Source organism: Glycine max, chromosome 2 (assembly GCF_000004515.6).
Source record: "Glycine max cultivar Williams 82 chromosome 2, Glycine_max_v4.0, whole genome shotgun sequence".
Classification (NCBI taxonomy): Eukaryota; Viridiplantae; Streptophyta; class Magnoliopsida; order Fabales; family Fabaceae; genus Glycine; species Glycine max.
Genome location: NC_016089.4, coordinates 7479819 through 7494727, shown reverse-complemented (window position 1 = coordinate 7494727; position 14909 = coordinate 7479819). Strand labels below are relative to the sequence as shown.

Sequence of the window (14909 nt, the reverse complement as noted above, 5' to 3'; positions counted from 1 at the left end):
AGAAATAACTTTAATAGAAAATCTAGACATTTTTAACAAAAGTGCTTTAATGTTATGTAATTAAAATTCCTAGTGACCAAATATGATAGAGGTTGCATGGAGGCAACAAAAGACAAAAGAAAGAATTACATAGTATAATGCTAGATAACTTTTGTATAACCCTGTAATATCTTTGTAGGTCATTAACAGTTAACAGCTGAGTTTCCTGTCTGTTGTAAGGTTCTCACGGCTTCTGAAAAAATGTGTATATGTTTTTCTTCTATATCGATATACTGAAAAATCAATATAGTTACATAGGAAAAAAAAAATAGAATTCCCTTCCTCTCAGGTAGGGAAACAAATGGAATTTATTCTGTATTAATGAAGAATCAACCAGGCATAAGAAAGCCATTCTGTCTTCTGATGGTTAGGAACCATCGTCACCAAACTGAATTGTATAACTAATGCCTCCACGCCAACTAGTATGCTATCCAGGAAAGCGTAACACCCACTCCAGGCTCTGTTGAAGTGAATATAAGTTTCATGTTAAATACATGAACAATACTGATAATAGGAGAAATTGAATGATAATTAACGAAAATGATATATTTCATCGATCCTAATCGTGGTGTGGGGTTTTTCTCAGCAAAATAAATGAAATGATTTGATTAATTTCATAATACTTGTAGTGTGAGGCGCTTTTTCATTATGGTATTTCAGTTTTTTTCTCTATTCTTTTTGTTAGTTTAAACCTCAAAAAAATGTACACTGACAAATTACAATAAATATATAGGACTAGCATACCTCTATGCATTCGTACAAATTCTCATCTTTTGATCTAACGTGAATCTGCAAAATCACAAGATTAATTATCTATACGGCATTCTATTCACAATCTAATATGGACATTACAGGATAATCCAATCTAAAGAAAATAAAGATATAAAATAGAAACATTGAGCATTCAGGAAAAAGGAATGCACGCACAACTCTGCATTCAGTGCCAATCTTTTTGAAACTCCAGTGCCAATCTAGACCATAAAAATACTATTGTATTCCATTTTGATTGATTTTGTGTACTAAAATAACAATGATTTATTAAAATATCAAGGAATGACCAAATTAAACTGATATCTATGAAGCAAATCTGTTCTTGCCAAATCGTGTCATTTGATTAACCTCCCTGACTCTGTTAACTTAAGATTCAAATAAAGAGTTAGTTCTATATCGCAATAATGTAATTACCCCTATGACTTTGTGGGATGAAATTTGATTGAATTCAAGACAAGCCAGGATTACAAGTGCTGCAGCAACTGTTGAAGGCCAGTAGCACAGTTGCTCATGACCTGACAGTGCCAGCACTGCCAGATACTTGACCCTCTTCTCAACGACTGCATCAGCATTAGCTGCTTTTAGGTAATACCTGAAAAATTATAGAGTGGAGTGTTATTTAGCTGAATTCATAAACAAAAAGGCTTATGAGTTTTCTTATTGAGGCTATGTGAAGTCACAATTACAAAAGTTTGTTTTAATTTTATAAATTATGCAGAGTTTTTAAGGCAAAAAGAAATCCCTTATTAGAGAAATGATAGCAAGTCTTTGCTTCAACCGTTCATTTTAAAATTCAAGTTGTTTCCCAGTAAGAAACAGATTTTTTTTTTAATGATGAATGGAGACCTTGAACAACGATTATTAGCTAACCTTTAATTTTTGCAGAATTTCAGGTCATATTCGTGCTGAAAGAATAAAAAGTTATACCACAAGAAATTGTAGATGGTAGGCAGAAAGCACTGAAACTTGAGCACCTCCTGCACCACCCATTCCATAGCTACCACCTCGCTTCTACTGTACACATTGCTTCCTATGTAGAAATTTTTTTGCCCCACTCTGTACGTAGTACCCACAAAAGAGTTCAATTATTCATTGAATATGGCTTTCATGAGTTTAATTGGAAGAAAAAATTATAAGTTCTGTTAATTTTCACTTTCCCTAGTTGTACGAAAATCAAGAATATGTAAACGAAGAAAGTAAAAATTTTTACAAGCAGCTTTGGCTAACTTTACACATGGGATATTAAAACTTACAAACTTTATGGTTTTTTTTTTTTACCTAAACTTCAAGAAAGTTCATGTGTAAGAAAATAAAATTTATGTGAAAATTGGATAATGTTTGAACCATTAGGGAAAATTTGTTATTCTTTTAATTAAGGCACAATGCATGATTAATGAGGATATATAAACTCAAACTCTAGAAAAATTAAATCATAATCTATTTCCATTTTCCTTAATTCAAGACCGTCACTAACAATCACTTCACAATCGATCAACCAAATACAAGTAAAGAGAGGGATGATTGAAAACGACATTTTTGCCCAAGATAACTTGGAGGATGGGGAAGAAATGTAAAGATTAAATGATGAACCTGTTGTATTGCTGATTTTCTTCGATCCTGGTCGCTAACGTGAGGCAAGCTATTCCAACAATTAGAAGGTTTCTTTTGGCTTTGAAGTATCCTTTGCTTAGGAAACGATCAAGTAGGTTGACTCCAAGAAACAGAGTCTCTTGCCGAAGCTGTCTTCGACAAGATTGCTGCCAATTAAGTTTCAAACATAAAGCATTTTAAAAAATATTCAACTGGCAATTCAAAGTCCACAAATGCAGCAATTAGAAATGACAGACTCAATACCTGAATCTAAAAACATTGTTATCCAAATCTAAATAGGTTCGCATGCATACAATAGTTTTTTTAATGTAAATTGGTAGGTGACGGTATGTTAGCAAAATACATAAGCTTTATATGGACAAAAAATAAAAAATGACATATTCATGATTAGTGTCGCTGTCTGAAACAGGTGGAAAAAGAAAATGGATTCCCTTCATCAAAAGGAAAGAATGTTCTTATGGTTATTCGATCATGAAAGATGATAACAACAATAAAATAACCACATTAATAATTTCTTCAAATAAAAAACACATTAATAATAATAATAAATTAATAATTAATAAGAGAAACGGCATGAGTTGTTGATTGATGCTCCGAAATATTTTCGCACTATGTACAATGCTCAAATAATAAAAAATATAAATAATATTATATTCATTTGTTTAATTTATGAAATAATTTTATTAAAATTTTAAAAAAGAAATACTCCTATTTTGTAGAAACATAACAATTGCATATTCATTAGAAGTAGCGTTTATTTTATTTTTTTAGGCCGTGGCCTGCCATTCAATTAAATCTTCTGTCAAGCTCCTTTAGTCCTTGCCATTCCAATACAAAATGTCGAATGCATCCTACCTATATATGAAATGTTAAAATAATGGTGAAACTGGTGTAATATATATATATATATATATATATATATATATATATATATATATATATATATATATATATATATATATATATGTGTGTGTGTGTGTGTGTGTGAGTGTATGTGTATGTACCGCAGTAGCATCTATACTTGTGTAACATTAGCTAGACTCGCAAAAATTGAATGTAAGTAATTTTTGGGGGACGACTAACTAGAAGGAAATAATTTTTCCCTACTCCAATGCTCCTCAATGTTTTGGGTTCTAAGTGAAAAGCAAAATGTATCATCCCTTGTGAAGTAACTACCCACATGCACGAGCACGAATACGAGAAAAGTGCGTTGCATGATTGCATCATCAAAAAGCATGACGATACAGGGATTTACTCAAGTCCGCCGCGATACTAGCGTAGAGGCTTTCGTCTTCCAAATGACTCTGACGTGTCACGAGACAATTGGACGCCATTCAATATTACTCCCAACAACTTGTTGTACAAAGTGTTTACCTTTTTAACCGAATCAAGTTTGATTCTCACTCACTCTTCAAACGTGTTGTTCTCTCTCGCTCACTCACTCACCATCCAAAACCTGACTCAATAAAGAGCGACTATCTATACACCAATAAATAAATAAAAATAACAACTAACTAATAATCAAAGCACGAGCTCTCCTTAATCAACTTGTTTAATTTTTATACTCGGTCATTAATCAATCAAAAATCATGAAGAAATAAATTATATATGATAAATTGTAACTAAATTTTAGTACAATTCATAACATATACTGTACTTATTTACTCTTTTTTTTAAGGCGTACTTATTTACTCAAAAACTATATAAAAGTGAAATTAATCAAACGACAAGAGTAACAGCATATATAATAATATAATGAGTTGGATTTTGTTTTAGACAAACCTACCTCAATGATCCAGTGAACCATTTGCGCACGTTGCTCAATCACGGTGTCTCCGAATTCAGTGGTAGAGAAATATCCATCACCATAATTCAACACATAGCCTTGCCTCCTCTCCCTCTTCCTCAGCATCTGGTAGCTGTCTTCGTCATCCAAATCTTCAAATCTCACAAACTTAAATCCACATACAATAAATTACACTAACATTTAATAATTACAAACTATCATATAATAAGAGCTAGGCTAAACAGATAATAATTTCTAACAGAACAAGTAATAATAATATAAATATAATAACTTCGAATTCTGAAATCGAAGCAAGCAAAACCTACATTGACAACATCTTCAACGTTTGAAGCGTTCTTCAACGGAGGAGCAGAAACTAGCTCTGCGAACTCCTTGCTGTACTGAAGGAACAACAAATGCGTCGGCGAAGGAGTTTCTCCGACGGATCCTTCCGAAAACTGGCTTCCGGAATCCACGAACAGCGACGACGGACAGTAATCCGAAAGCTCATTCTGCGAGCATTCGCCGAAAAGCTCGGAATGAAATTCGGATAACACGGTTCCCTGACTCGAACAGTACTCCGATTCGTTGTCGTCGTCGTCGTCGTTGCAGTACGAGAAACGCAGATCCTCAGAGCAAGCGAGATCCGCAACGACGTCGTATACATCCGAATCCTCCTTCGTCATCGATTGCGCTATTAAATCAGCGCAATTCTCTTCCACGTGGAGGCTTCTAGAAACTTCAGAGTATTCAGATTCCGATGCTCTGTTTTTAGTGTTTTCCTTGTTTCTGTTCGCTTCCTCATGAAACGACGACGCGCGAACACCGGAACTAAACGACACGAAGTCGTTTGCGTTTGAATCCGAAGAGACTTTTATGTTTCCGTTACCGTTACCGGAGGACTTTGAGTTTGAATTGAACTGTTCCTCGCTACAAGTAATCTCTGACTTCGCGCACCAAACGTCGTCGTCTTCTTTTGCATTCTTAGTCTCGCTTCCGCTTTTGAACTTCAGAACAGTAGTAATCTCAGATTTCGTGCACGCTTCCGAAACGTCGTCGTTTTCGTTTAGATTCTTATCTTCTCTTTTAAACTTCAGAATCAAGCTTCTGTTACGTTCGCTCGCGAACGAAGCAGAGTCAACGCACGAAGACTCCGACACCTCAACTTCGTTCTCGTTCCGCTTCTCGAATCTCCGATTTCTCGTTGAATCGGTCGAGAATTCGTTTCTCGAGTTTATGTTTCCCTTGCCGGCGACGGAGGCTCTGCTGGAGTTGCACGAGGCTTCGCCTACGGCGAAGTCGGAGACGGAGCTGGAATCGACGGAGAAACGAGGATTCTGGGCGGAGATGCCGACGAGGAGCACTGGCGAGATGTTTTGACGGCGCCGGCGAGGGAGCTTCTGCCGGAGCTTCTTGGTGATGACGAGCGGATGTGGCTCCGGCTCGAGCTTGCGCTTCGATTTTCTCGATCTGGATGCCATTGGAGTTCGGTTAACGAAGAAACGCAGAGAGAAAATTGAAAATCGTTGTTGTTGTTATGATTGAATGAAGAGAGAGTGTGTGGGAAGTGTGCTTGAACGGTTACGGGAGTTGAGGGAAGGAAGAAAAAACGAGGTTGGAGGGGTATTTATACGGTGCGGTCCCACGTAATGCGTTTTCCGTGCACCACGTCCACGCTTGTTGATTGTAAAAATTGTTTTTGGAAACTCATTAATTAATTATTTAAGTTGACAAATACTAGTATTTTGGATTTACAAGTATTTTTTTGACTGGGAATTAACAATATTTTAGAGTAAATAATTTGGGATTTGTGATATTAATCTCAAATTATGAAATGTAAATGATCTTTGCGCATTTGCAAGACCTAGCTAGAACCGAATTGTGGAAGAAGGTTGTTGTGCTCGAGATCAATTAATGCGACACAGAAAATTGAAATGATGTGTATGGCTTCGAGGGTTTCAAGAGGTTCTGTGAATTGTGATTAGTTTCATTAATTGAGTTGTTGAAACAAAAATATATTTTGGGTAAACATTTGGTTTTTAAAGAGATTTGTGGTGTAGGACGATTATGAAAAGGGGTAGGTATCGTTGAAGTGATACGTACCACAGTAAAAAAAATGTTTAAACGAAATATATTGTGTAAAGGAAAACTTTACAATTTATACTTGTTTTGATTAGGAAAAATAAGCAAAGAGATGAAAAAGTGAAAGCCCAAACCGATGTATCCTGATTTATTTCAGAACACATGTTTATGTCTAGTTCATGACCATTTTGCCAAGTTTTTCACTGATTAGAATAACGCATGCAAGATAAGCATAACCACCATGTTCACTTCCCAGGTGTTTTTTTCAAGTATTTTTTAATTTAGATTTTTTCAGCCTCCTCATGCACTTTTCTATAAAAAAAAGAAAAATACATCACATTTTCAAATAAAGAAAAAAAAATACAACTATCTTCTTCATATATTTATATTAATAAAATAAAGATTTTCTTTTTACAAAACTAATAAAATAAAGATGGTTGCACTAAATAACAGTAATGCCTGAGCAATATTTTTTGTACTGCTGCAATAAATGCACTTAAAATATGACCCAAAAAAAATAATGATGGCTAGAGTAGAAAATGCGGTTTCAAAGTAGTAACCAACATTAGATGTTTTATTTTCTCTATTTATACTTGTATTCATGGAGAGATAAAATGTGTAGTTTGAAGTTGTTTCTTCTTTTTTTTTTAAGTCATGAAATTAATCTGAAATATTTATTAATTTTATTAATAATTAATCTTTGTTAAGAAATTTAGTTTATCATTTTTAGGGAAAATTTTCTTTTTAATTACTTTTTTCTTTTATAAAACGAAGAAATGACTTGTTGGTTAAAAATGTTTCTTTTAAATACAATATAAATATTGTGTCTTTATTAATTGTACATTTGATGTATTTGAACTTTGTTGTATCAACAATTTACTCGTTTAGAATTGGCAAGAATGCATAACAAGTATCAAATTTTATTCCAGGGAATCTTTTTTATATAGAAACTAAGAAAAGAAAGGAAAAAAGAAGTATTATTTCAACACAACTAGTTCACCTCAACCTAATATTTAAAGTATATTTATAATAAAATAAAATTGATTATTACTTCCTCATAGGATTTCATGTCTCAAATGAGAGAAATCAGGGAAAGAACAAGTTCAAAATCTGAATCAATTCATTTTTCAAATCCTGCGACAACTTCCGGAGGTTTTATGCGTGCCAAAAATTACCTACAAATAGGAAGAATCCTACAATAAAATGAGAAATGTCACATGGAGTCATATTCATAAAAGTCATCATTAAATTTATAAATTAGAAAAAACTTACCCCTCTCAATTTTTTATCCAAACTTTAATTTTAATTGACTAACTATGCTAATATATGTTTAGTTTTTTTATCTTTGATGTTTGACATATTATGGTCAACCAAAAGCAATAGAACTGCTTGGTCAGTCCAATTAATAGTTTAATTAATTACTAATAATATTCAATAAAAAATGTATTTACTGCAGTACAATATTATTTTATTAAATATTAAAATAATAATATAGGTTCAATGTTATTCTTGTTTGGGTCAAATTTACTTAATGTAGGCCAACATGATGTTATAAGGAATTTCCTATAAAATACTTAAAATATCATATATATATGCTTAATTGTGTTGTTGGTCCTGGTGTTTATTTTAGTATTTCTGCTTTTAATTGTTCAAATCAACTTCTCATACTTTTAAAATATGTTTAATAAAATTTAGTAAAATACTTAATTTATCGTCAAATTTCTAAAGACATTAGGTTCTACGGATTTCATTAGAGATAATATATATGACACTAGCAATATGCTTACTAGACACTCAAAAAACAAGGTTTGAAAACTGTAAAAAAAAAAAAACAATGTTCAATGTGTGATTTGAAATAACTTGAAAATTTAAAATCTCGTTGATTTTGACCTTTTAGATTTAGAAATGCAATGTTTAATGTAGTTTTTAAACTCTCGTTGACTTTTACCTTCTGAATGTAGAATATCACTCAAATAATTTCTAACTCCTAATTTCTAGTCGAGGGTACATTTAAATAATTTTAAAAAGAGCATATATTGGTAAACATGGGAGGTGTAAATAGAAATTTCCAAAAATTAACATTGAAATTGTGTTATAAACGATTTCAGTTTTGTAACACAAGAAGTATATTTATAGTGTTACAAAAGTACTGTACGTATAATTTATATTTTTGTAATATTACATACATTTTGTGGTGCTCTTTGATTGCCAAAAATTAAATTACCTTAACTCTAGTTGATAGAGTCAGTAAGTGGAATAAATTGTTACATTTATAAAATGAGAAACTAAAAAGCAACAATTTGGTATAAATATACTAAAAACGAACTTTTCTATATTTAAATAGACTAAAAATATGTTTAACCCAAAATTTAAAGGGGAAAATTTCTCGATTGTGAGCCAGAGAGGTTTGATTTGTGAGTGAGAAGCATTGATGTAGAGATAAGCAAAGAGTGTGATCATGGCCTGCAAAGGCTTCGGGGTTTATAGCTGCTGGATTGAAGTGAAATAGAAAGAAAAAAAAAACTGATATACTCATTTGTCTCTGTTGACGATTATAACCCACAAATTCATGAAGAGCTTCGTGCCTTGCTAATGAAAATTGAAGAGATTAATTAAGGTACTTCACAATTGATGGTACGTAATCAGAGTCTCCCCCGTGAAATTAGATAGAGTAAAATGCATATAAAACAATTTAAGGGCCATTGTTCAAAATGGTTCCTGCATTCAATGGGGCACTACTGAAAAGAGCACATCCCTGGAAAACAACAGCAGGAATTAATCAAATTTGAACATGCAAAAAAATGATATATAGAGTGAATTGATCTTTTACGAAAACCGTGTTACGAATGGCTTGAGTTGAATATTAATTGTATTGGAAAAGTATATTAATTAACCAGTGTGAATCCTGTAAGAGAAGTAGAGCTTCATTATCATGAGTTGCATTCGTAAATTACATAAAGATGAATATGCCAAAAACTGTCGGACAGTATTCATATTGTAACACAAAATTGTTTATGTATCTTTACTTAACCATTTCATCTTTAATTTGGAGATAATTGATTCATAATGAAAAGTTGAATTTCAATGAAAGATAGATAAACTGTATTATTTATGCTTAATATTCTTTCCATGCCATTATCTTACTTTTGAGATAATTTCATTTCATGCATGATAAAAGCATTAATTAGTCTCATTCATAGTCGTTTCCTGTAAATATAACACCACTCTAATGTACACCATATAATTGTCAACACCAATATAATATAAATACAGTAGCTATAGATGTAGTAGAAAACGAGTTATTAATTAAAGTAGCTAAGTTTATACGTACCCGAGGTAATTAAAAACTTGTGATTCTGAGTCTAGCCAGAATTGAAAGCGATTGGCTTGAGTTAGTTTCTCATCAAAATGAGAGATAATAAGCAAATTGTACTTAGTAGTAGTAGAAAGAAAGGACCAAGATGATGCACTAAGGGGACAAAAGCATCATCAAGATTCGAACTGCTTATTGGGTCAATTCAGTTCATTGAGCTCCTTTAGTTGAAGATACGTAGCTCTGATGAAAGCATTGGTTTCTTTTGTTGGTTCCTCTATCGCTTCCTGCAGCTTGCTCAGTGCCATGCAATACGCTTCCTATCCATTCAAACATGTATATAATAAGGTTATGATTCATTTTAAAATAATTCATGTTATTTAATTTTGAATCAGAATTTTTAGGACATTTTTTATAATTTATTTTTTACTCTATATATAAATTTTTCTATTAAACCACTCGTACGTATATATAACGTTATAACCTCGCGCTTACCTCTTTTTTCTTCCTATTTCTCCTTTATACAACTAGTGTGGTAAATTTCAAATAAAAATGTCTTTACCATCTCTATATCTATATCTAATTATATCTATACATATTTATATCTATTTAGTTATCTAAAGGCACGTAAAATTTTGTATGGGTTGTGGAGATTCTGGTTGTTATGCCACTAGTCATTAACTTATCATTGTTATTGAAAATGGTTTAATTACAAATTTGGTCTTAATATATATACCTTTTAGTTTCTACTCTTATTATTTTACCAACAAGTTTACCTCATCAACCTGACAACTTTCTGTGAAGTTCATTTCTTTTGTAAATCGTTTTATATATATGAAGACTTTCAAAAATCAGAGTCACACGTGTGTGTATATTAATTTACTAATTGTGATACCATGAAGTGATCTAACTCTGAAGTGTTTGGACTTGGAGTTGCTTTGGACTTCGAGTTAACCAGCTTCTTCCATGCATCACTTGTTGCATCAAACTCTCCAGCTTCAATTAATCCCACCTGATCGAGTAATAGAGTAAAATGCACCCACAGTCAAATATTGACCCATCTAGCACTGACTCTAGCTAGAGTCTAGACCCATAGTTGACATTAATCTAACAAAATTCTTATATATGCATGCATTTACGCAAAATGTCTAGCCTTGTTTACTATATATATAATTAATAATTATTTATATTTATCTTTTTAATATGCTCATGCATTTGAAAAATACTTTCCAAAAAATTAAAAGAGCTAACAAAAGTTGCTGTTGGTCCACTTTTAAATTGGAAAAACTTTTTCCTTGCAAAAGTCATACAATTTACAGCTAGACCAAAGTAAGAAATTGCATTTTTCTGAACTATGAGCTATTCTACTCCACGATTGTCATGTTTACTATTGAGGTTTTAAACTGCGCTAGCTCTTACATCACCGAAATTTTATAGCCAATTTTAAATCATATTTATCACATAAGTATTTTGTATAAATTATTTTAGAGAAAAATGTAGCCATGTAGGTATTCCTATAGTGGTTATTAGCTAGGTTACTATATATGTTTATTTAAAAGTGAGTTTTAATGGCATGTGTCCTTTTCTATTAATTGTTGACCAGAATAATTCCACACTACTTAATCTTTAATATATGGTTTTAAGTGGGGAAAAAATAGCAAAAGGTAGAAGAAAAGAAAATGGGAAATTAATTACCTTCAAGCAGCTGATGTGGGATTGAATCAAAACTTCATACAAAGGATGAGTTGCAATAATCTTCTTTAGAACCTCTTCATTTTCTTTGATCTCTACATGATCACTTCCCTCAACCCCCTTTCTCCCTGGTCCATTTCCTCCAATTTGTCTAGCTTCCATATCTCTAGCTAGCTTTATTATCTCTCGCACCAATTGAATATCACAAAACTTGGACACAAACTTAACAAAAAAAAAAAAAAACTAGCACTATTATATATAGCAACTTATCTTGGATAAAAGGGGTTTGTATTATGGTTATTGACCAACCGGTGTGCAAGCTAGTAAAGTGATGAAACGTAGTTATCAAGAAGTACTTGTGGGGTTACCCTGCCGTATGGGTATTTCTGTTCTTCATGTTGTTAACCACTGGAGGTAAAAATATACAACACAAATGCATGGGAAAAAGATAAAGGGTTAAAAACTCTGTGTTCCCTGTTCCCCTTTTTTGCCTTGAAAGGAACTTGTCAACGTTTTCTTGCTATGATTAAAGCACCTTTCAGATCTTCGCAACTTGTAACCCCGCTTCTGGCATTATTCTATAATTCCCCTCCCAAGATTTTTTTTTTATTTCATTTAACTATTTCTGCCTACTAGTGAAAATTATTTTACAATATGATCTTTTTTTTTTATTTATTCTTCTCCATCACATTGCTCATTTTATCAAATCTATTTATTTATTTATTTCGGTTTTTCCATCTTTTGTATAAACTACACAAATATATTATACAAGTAATTAACATTTCTCTTCTTAATTAGGCAATTTTATAACATGGACTTGGATAGTTTTGTGTAACTACACAAATATGATCATTTTCAATATAAATTGTTTAATTAAAATGAATGATTAAGAGCATCTTTAATACATAATTGTTTATGAGTTATTTATCATAATTTTATGGGTCTTACAATTTTATATATATTGAAGTGGTTTAAACAAAAATTCACTTTAATGTTAAGATTGTTAATGTAAGTGCTTAAATTAATTTTATGAATCTTTGATACTTGAAAATATATTGTTTATGATATAATTTTGTTAAACAACAGTGTTTATATAAACAACTCTATGTCATATGCTTCAGTAGAAAAAAAAACTTAAGGAACTTTGTTTAAAATTAAATAATTCATGTAAACATGACCATTAAAAATGTTATAAGGTGAGTTAAAGTTATCCTATATAGAGCCGGTTTCACTAACCAAAAAATTATATCACCAGTTTCAATGACATTTTGAGAAGTATGTAAATAGGAAAATGCGGGTTATTACGAAATATTCATCCACGATTTTCGTTAATTAGCCACAACATTGTTTTAATTTTTTAACTTATATTTGAGCCAATTATATTATATAACATCGGTTTCATTTTGAAGGCCTTCGTACTAGCGCATGTGCATAAGTTTAGTTTGTATCGCTGTTGTAATTGCAGGAATTCCCATGCCCTTTCTACTCATAAGTAAGAAGATCCACTACTACAAAAAGGCTTTTTAAGAACGGTTAAAAAGACCTTTTAAGGACGTTAATGATAGGGGATGCTTTCGAAAATATAGGTGAGGGCTAACCCAGTAATGATATAAACATGCACTAAGTGTCTTAGTGTGTTTGAATTGCAGTTCGAAGATTATCAAACGGAAAAACGTCATTCTAACTACTAAATTAAAAAAAAAAAAAGCAAGTATTTTGTCTCATCAAAATGAAAGTCAATTACGTTGAATGTAACTTTTATTCAAGCAAACCTTAAACCGTTTGTTTGATGAAAAGTAAAAGTGAAATTTTGTTATTTTAGTGTTGGTGGATATGGTAGCTAGTTCTCAAGTAGCATTTGTGGGTGAGTTACTGTTTATAAGGAAGACTTAAGGTTTTGTTGCTTTCCATTTTCTTTTTTTTTGTGAAGTCTCTTGAATGACCTGTAAACATAAATAGATGACTTTTTGTGGAAGAATTTTGGTACCTAGCTACAAATGGAGTGGACAGGCGAGGTTGTTCAGCAATCTCTAGCCAGCAACAAAATCAACAAAGACCTGTATAGACACTGTAAGACTCAAGTAAGCAAATATATAAGATGAATAATGAGGCTTTGATATGTCTCTATAGGCATTAAAGTAGTTAGCACGGGTCGGCCCAAAATAGGTTCATGCACTTTATGTTTTTTGTAATATGTTAATTTAGATTTCTTGGGTTGGATTTCTCCCTCTTGTCATGAATAATGGGTTAGTTATTGTGCAGATGGATTTAATTAGACCTTGTCTTGTCAGTGCATTGGTCATGCCTGGTTATTAGAAAGTTAAAAGATGGACAAGGTTAATTTGTCTATTATGCAGTTTTATGCACATTGGATTTCTTTTTGAAAAAGAAAAACAAACTCAAAATGGAAAAATGAGGAAACCAGTTTATATGATTCTATTTATTTCTTTTGCAATGGGTTTGTTCTATTATATACTCCTGTCAGTAAATCTAATTACCAAATTAAATATTTCTTATGTACTGGCAATTTGAATCTTGACTTATTTGCAGTATAGAAAAGTATATTGGCACCATTGTTGATGTACTTGACTTATAAATTTTAAGCTTTTACTTCACATTGAAAATTAACATTTACAACGCATGTATTTTGTTTATATATATATAAATAATGAGTGAAAATCACATGTTAAAATATACATTATATATGTGTTTATATAAGTTAATTATATTAATTATGCATAAATAGAAAATATTATGTTTCCTTTAAATAAAAAATAATGTGCCTATAAATCTTTATTATTAATGTAATATTCCGATTTTCAACATAATAGGGGTATATGTAACATGTTTTACCCAATAAAAAAAAAAACAAATAAAGACTCAAAAACCTACGTCCAAAACTCCAATAATTGTGAATCCCTGGATCCCTTGTCTTTATATTCCACACACAGTAGATTGAGACTCGATAGTATAAAAAGCTAGGTTGACCACTTGTATTAACATGAACATATGCTAATAGTGCCCACTTAATCATTTATTTGAAAGATCACGCCATCATGCACGCTGATCTTGACCAACATGTCAACCTCTAAAAGGAATCTGACCAAGAAATTTAAATAAAATAAAAAACGAGTAGGGAACAAGCCATAATTAACTCCTCTACCTAAGACAAGTAGGAGTTATATAAAAATAAAAAGTTACACGATGAATAATATGAACACTTATCTTAAGTACTCGAAAATCACATTTCATATTTTTCAAGCAGTTTAAACAAATAATAAAGTACCAACAACCTTCACACAAATCATACCAATTTATATTTTTTAATCAAGTTATCCTGGGATCAAATCCTGATTTTGGGTATTAAATAAATTATATTAAAATAAAAAGATTTATATTGTGTGTGTTCACCTTCTTTGACAATTGTAAATTATAAAATTTAATTTCAATACTTAATTTATCATATACATAATTGACAAAGGACATGGATTAAGAAAAATAAATATTATATTAAATTGTAATTTTAATCTCACTATAATTTCAAATTCACAATTTTTATCCTTCTATTTTTATAATAAAATATTTAGTTTAATCATATATTTTAATAGGAATTGA

The 14909-nt window shown here is 31.5% G+C and overlaps 2 protein-coding genes across 2 annotated transcripts; both read right to left on the bottom strand.

Moving 5' to 3' along the window:
• Window positions 1–149: 149 nt before the first annotated feature.
• LOC100817658 (cyclin-SDS) lies at window positions 150–5798 on the bottom strand. The gene is made up of 7 exons (XM_003519955.5): window positions 4534–5798; window positions 4208–4375; window positions 2401–2567; window positions 1738–1866; window positions 1225–1402; window positions 784–828; window positions 150–499 (listed from the first exon to the last, which is right to left on the bottom strand). The coding sequence occupies exons 1-7, from the start codon at window positions 5686–5688 to the stop codon at window positions 467–469; spliced, it is 1875 nt and encodes a 624-aa protein (XP_003520003.1). The 5' UTR covers window positions 5689–5798; the 3' UTR covers window positions 150–466.
• Window positions 5799–9475: 3677 nt separating this feature from the next.
• LOC102669062 (homeobox protein knotted-1-like 12) lies at window positions 9476–11997 on the bottom strand. The gene is made up of 3 exons (XM_006574761.4): window positions 11298–11997; window positions 10498–10614; window positions 9476–9922 (listed from the first exon to the last, which is right to left on the bottom strand). The coding sequence occupies exons 1-3, from the start codon at window positions 11454–11456 to the stop codon at window positions 9803–9805; spliced, it is 396 nt and encodes a 131-aa protein (XP_006574824.1). The 5' UTR covers window positions 11457–11997; the 3' UTR covers window positions 9476–9802.
• Between the last annotated feature and the right edge of the window lie 2912 nt (window positions 11998–14909).

Excerpts from the sequence above, each read along its gene's own strand:
- LOC100817658 (XM_003519955.5), bottom strand. The coding sequence starts at position 5,688 with ATGGCATCCAGATCGAGAAAATCGAAGCGCAAGCTCGAGCCGGAGCCA. Across the intron at positions 1,867-2,400 it reads GAAAATCAGCAATACAACAG|AGTGGGGCAAAAAAATTTCT; the intron begins GTTCATCATTTA and ends TACTACGTACAG. Across the intron at positions 829-1,224 it reads CATCCCACAAAGTCATAGGG|ATTCACGTTAGATCAAAAGA; the intron begins GTAATTACATTA and ends GTGATTTTGCAG.
- LOC102669062 (XM_006574761.4), bottom strand. The coding sequence starts at position 11,456 with ATGGAAGCTAGACAAATTGGAGGAAATGGACCAGGGAGAAAGGGGGTT. Across the intron at positions 10,615-11,297 it reads CCCACATCAGCTGCTTGAAG|GTGGGATTAATTGAAGCTGG; the intron begins GTAATTAATTTC and ends TTACTCGATCAG. Across the intron at positions 9,923-10,497 it reads CAGAGTTAGATCACTTCATG|GAAGCGTATTGCATGGCACT; the intron begins GTATCACAATTA and ends TTGAATGGATAG.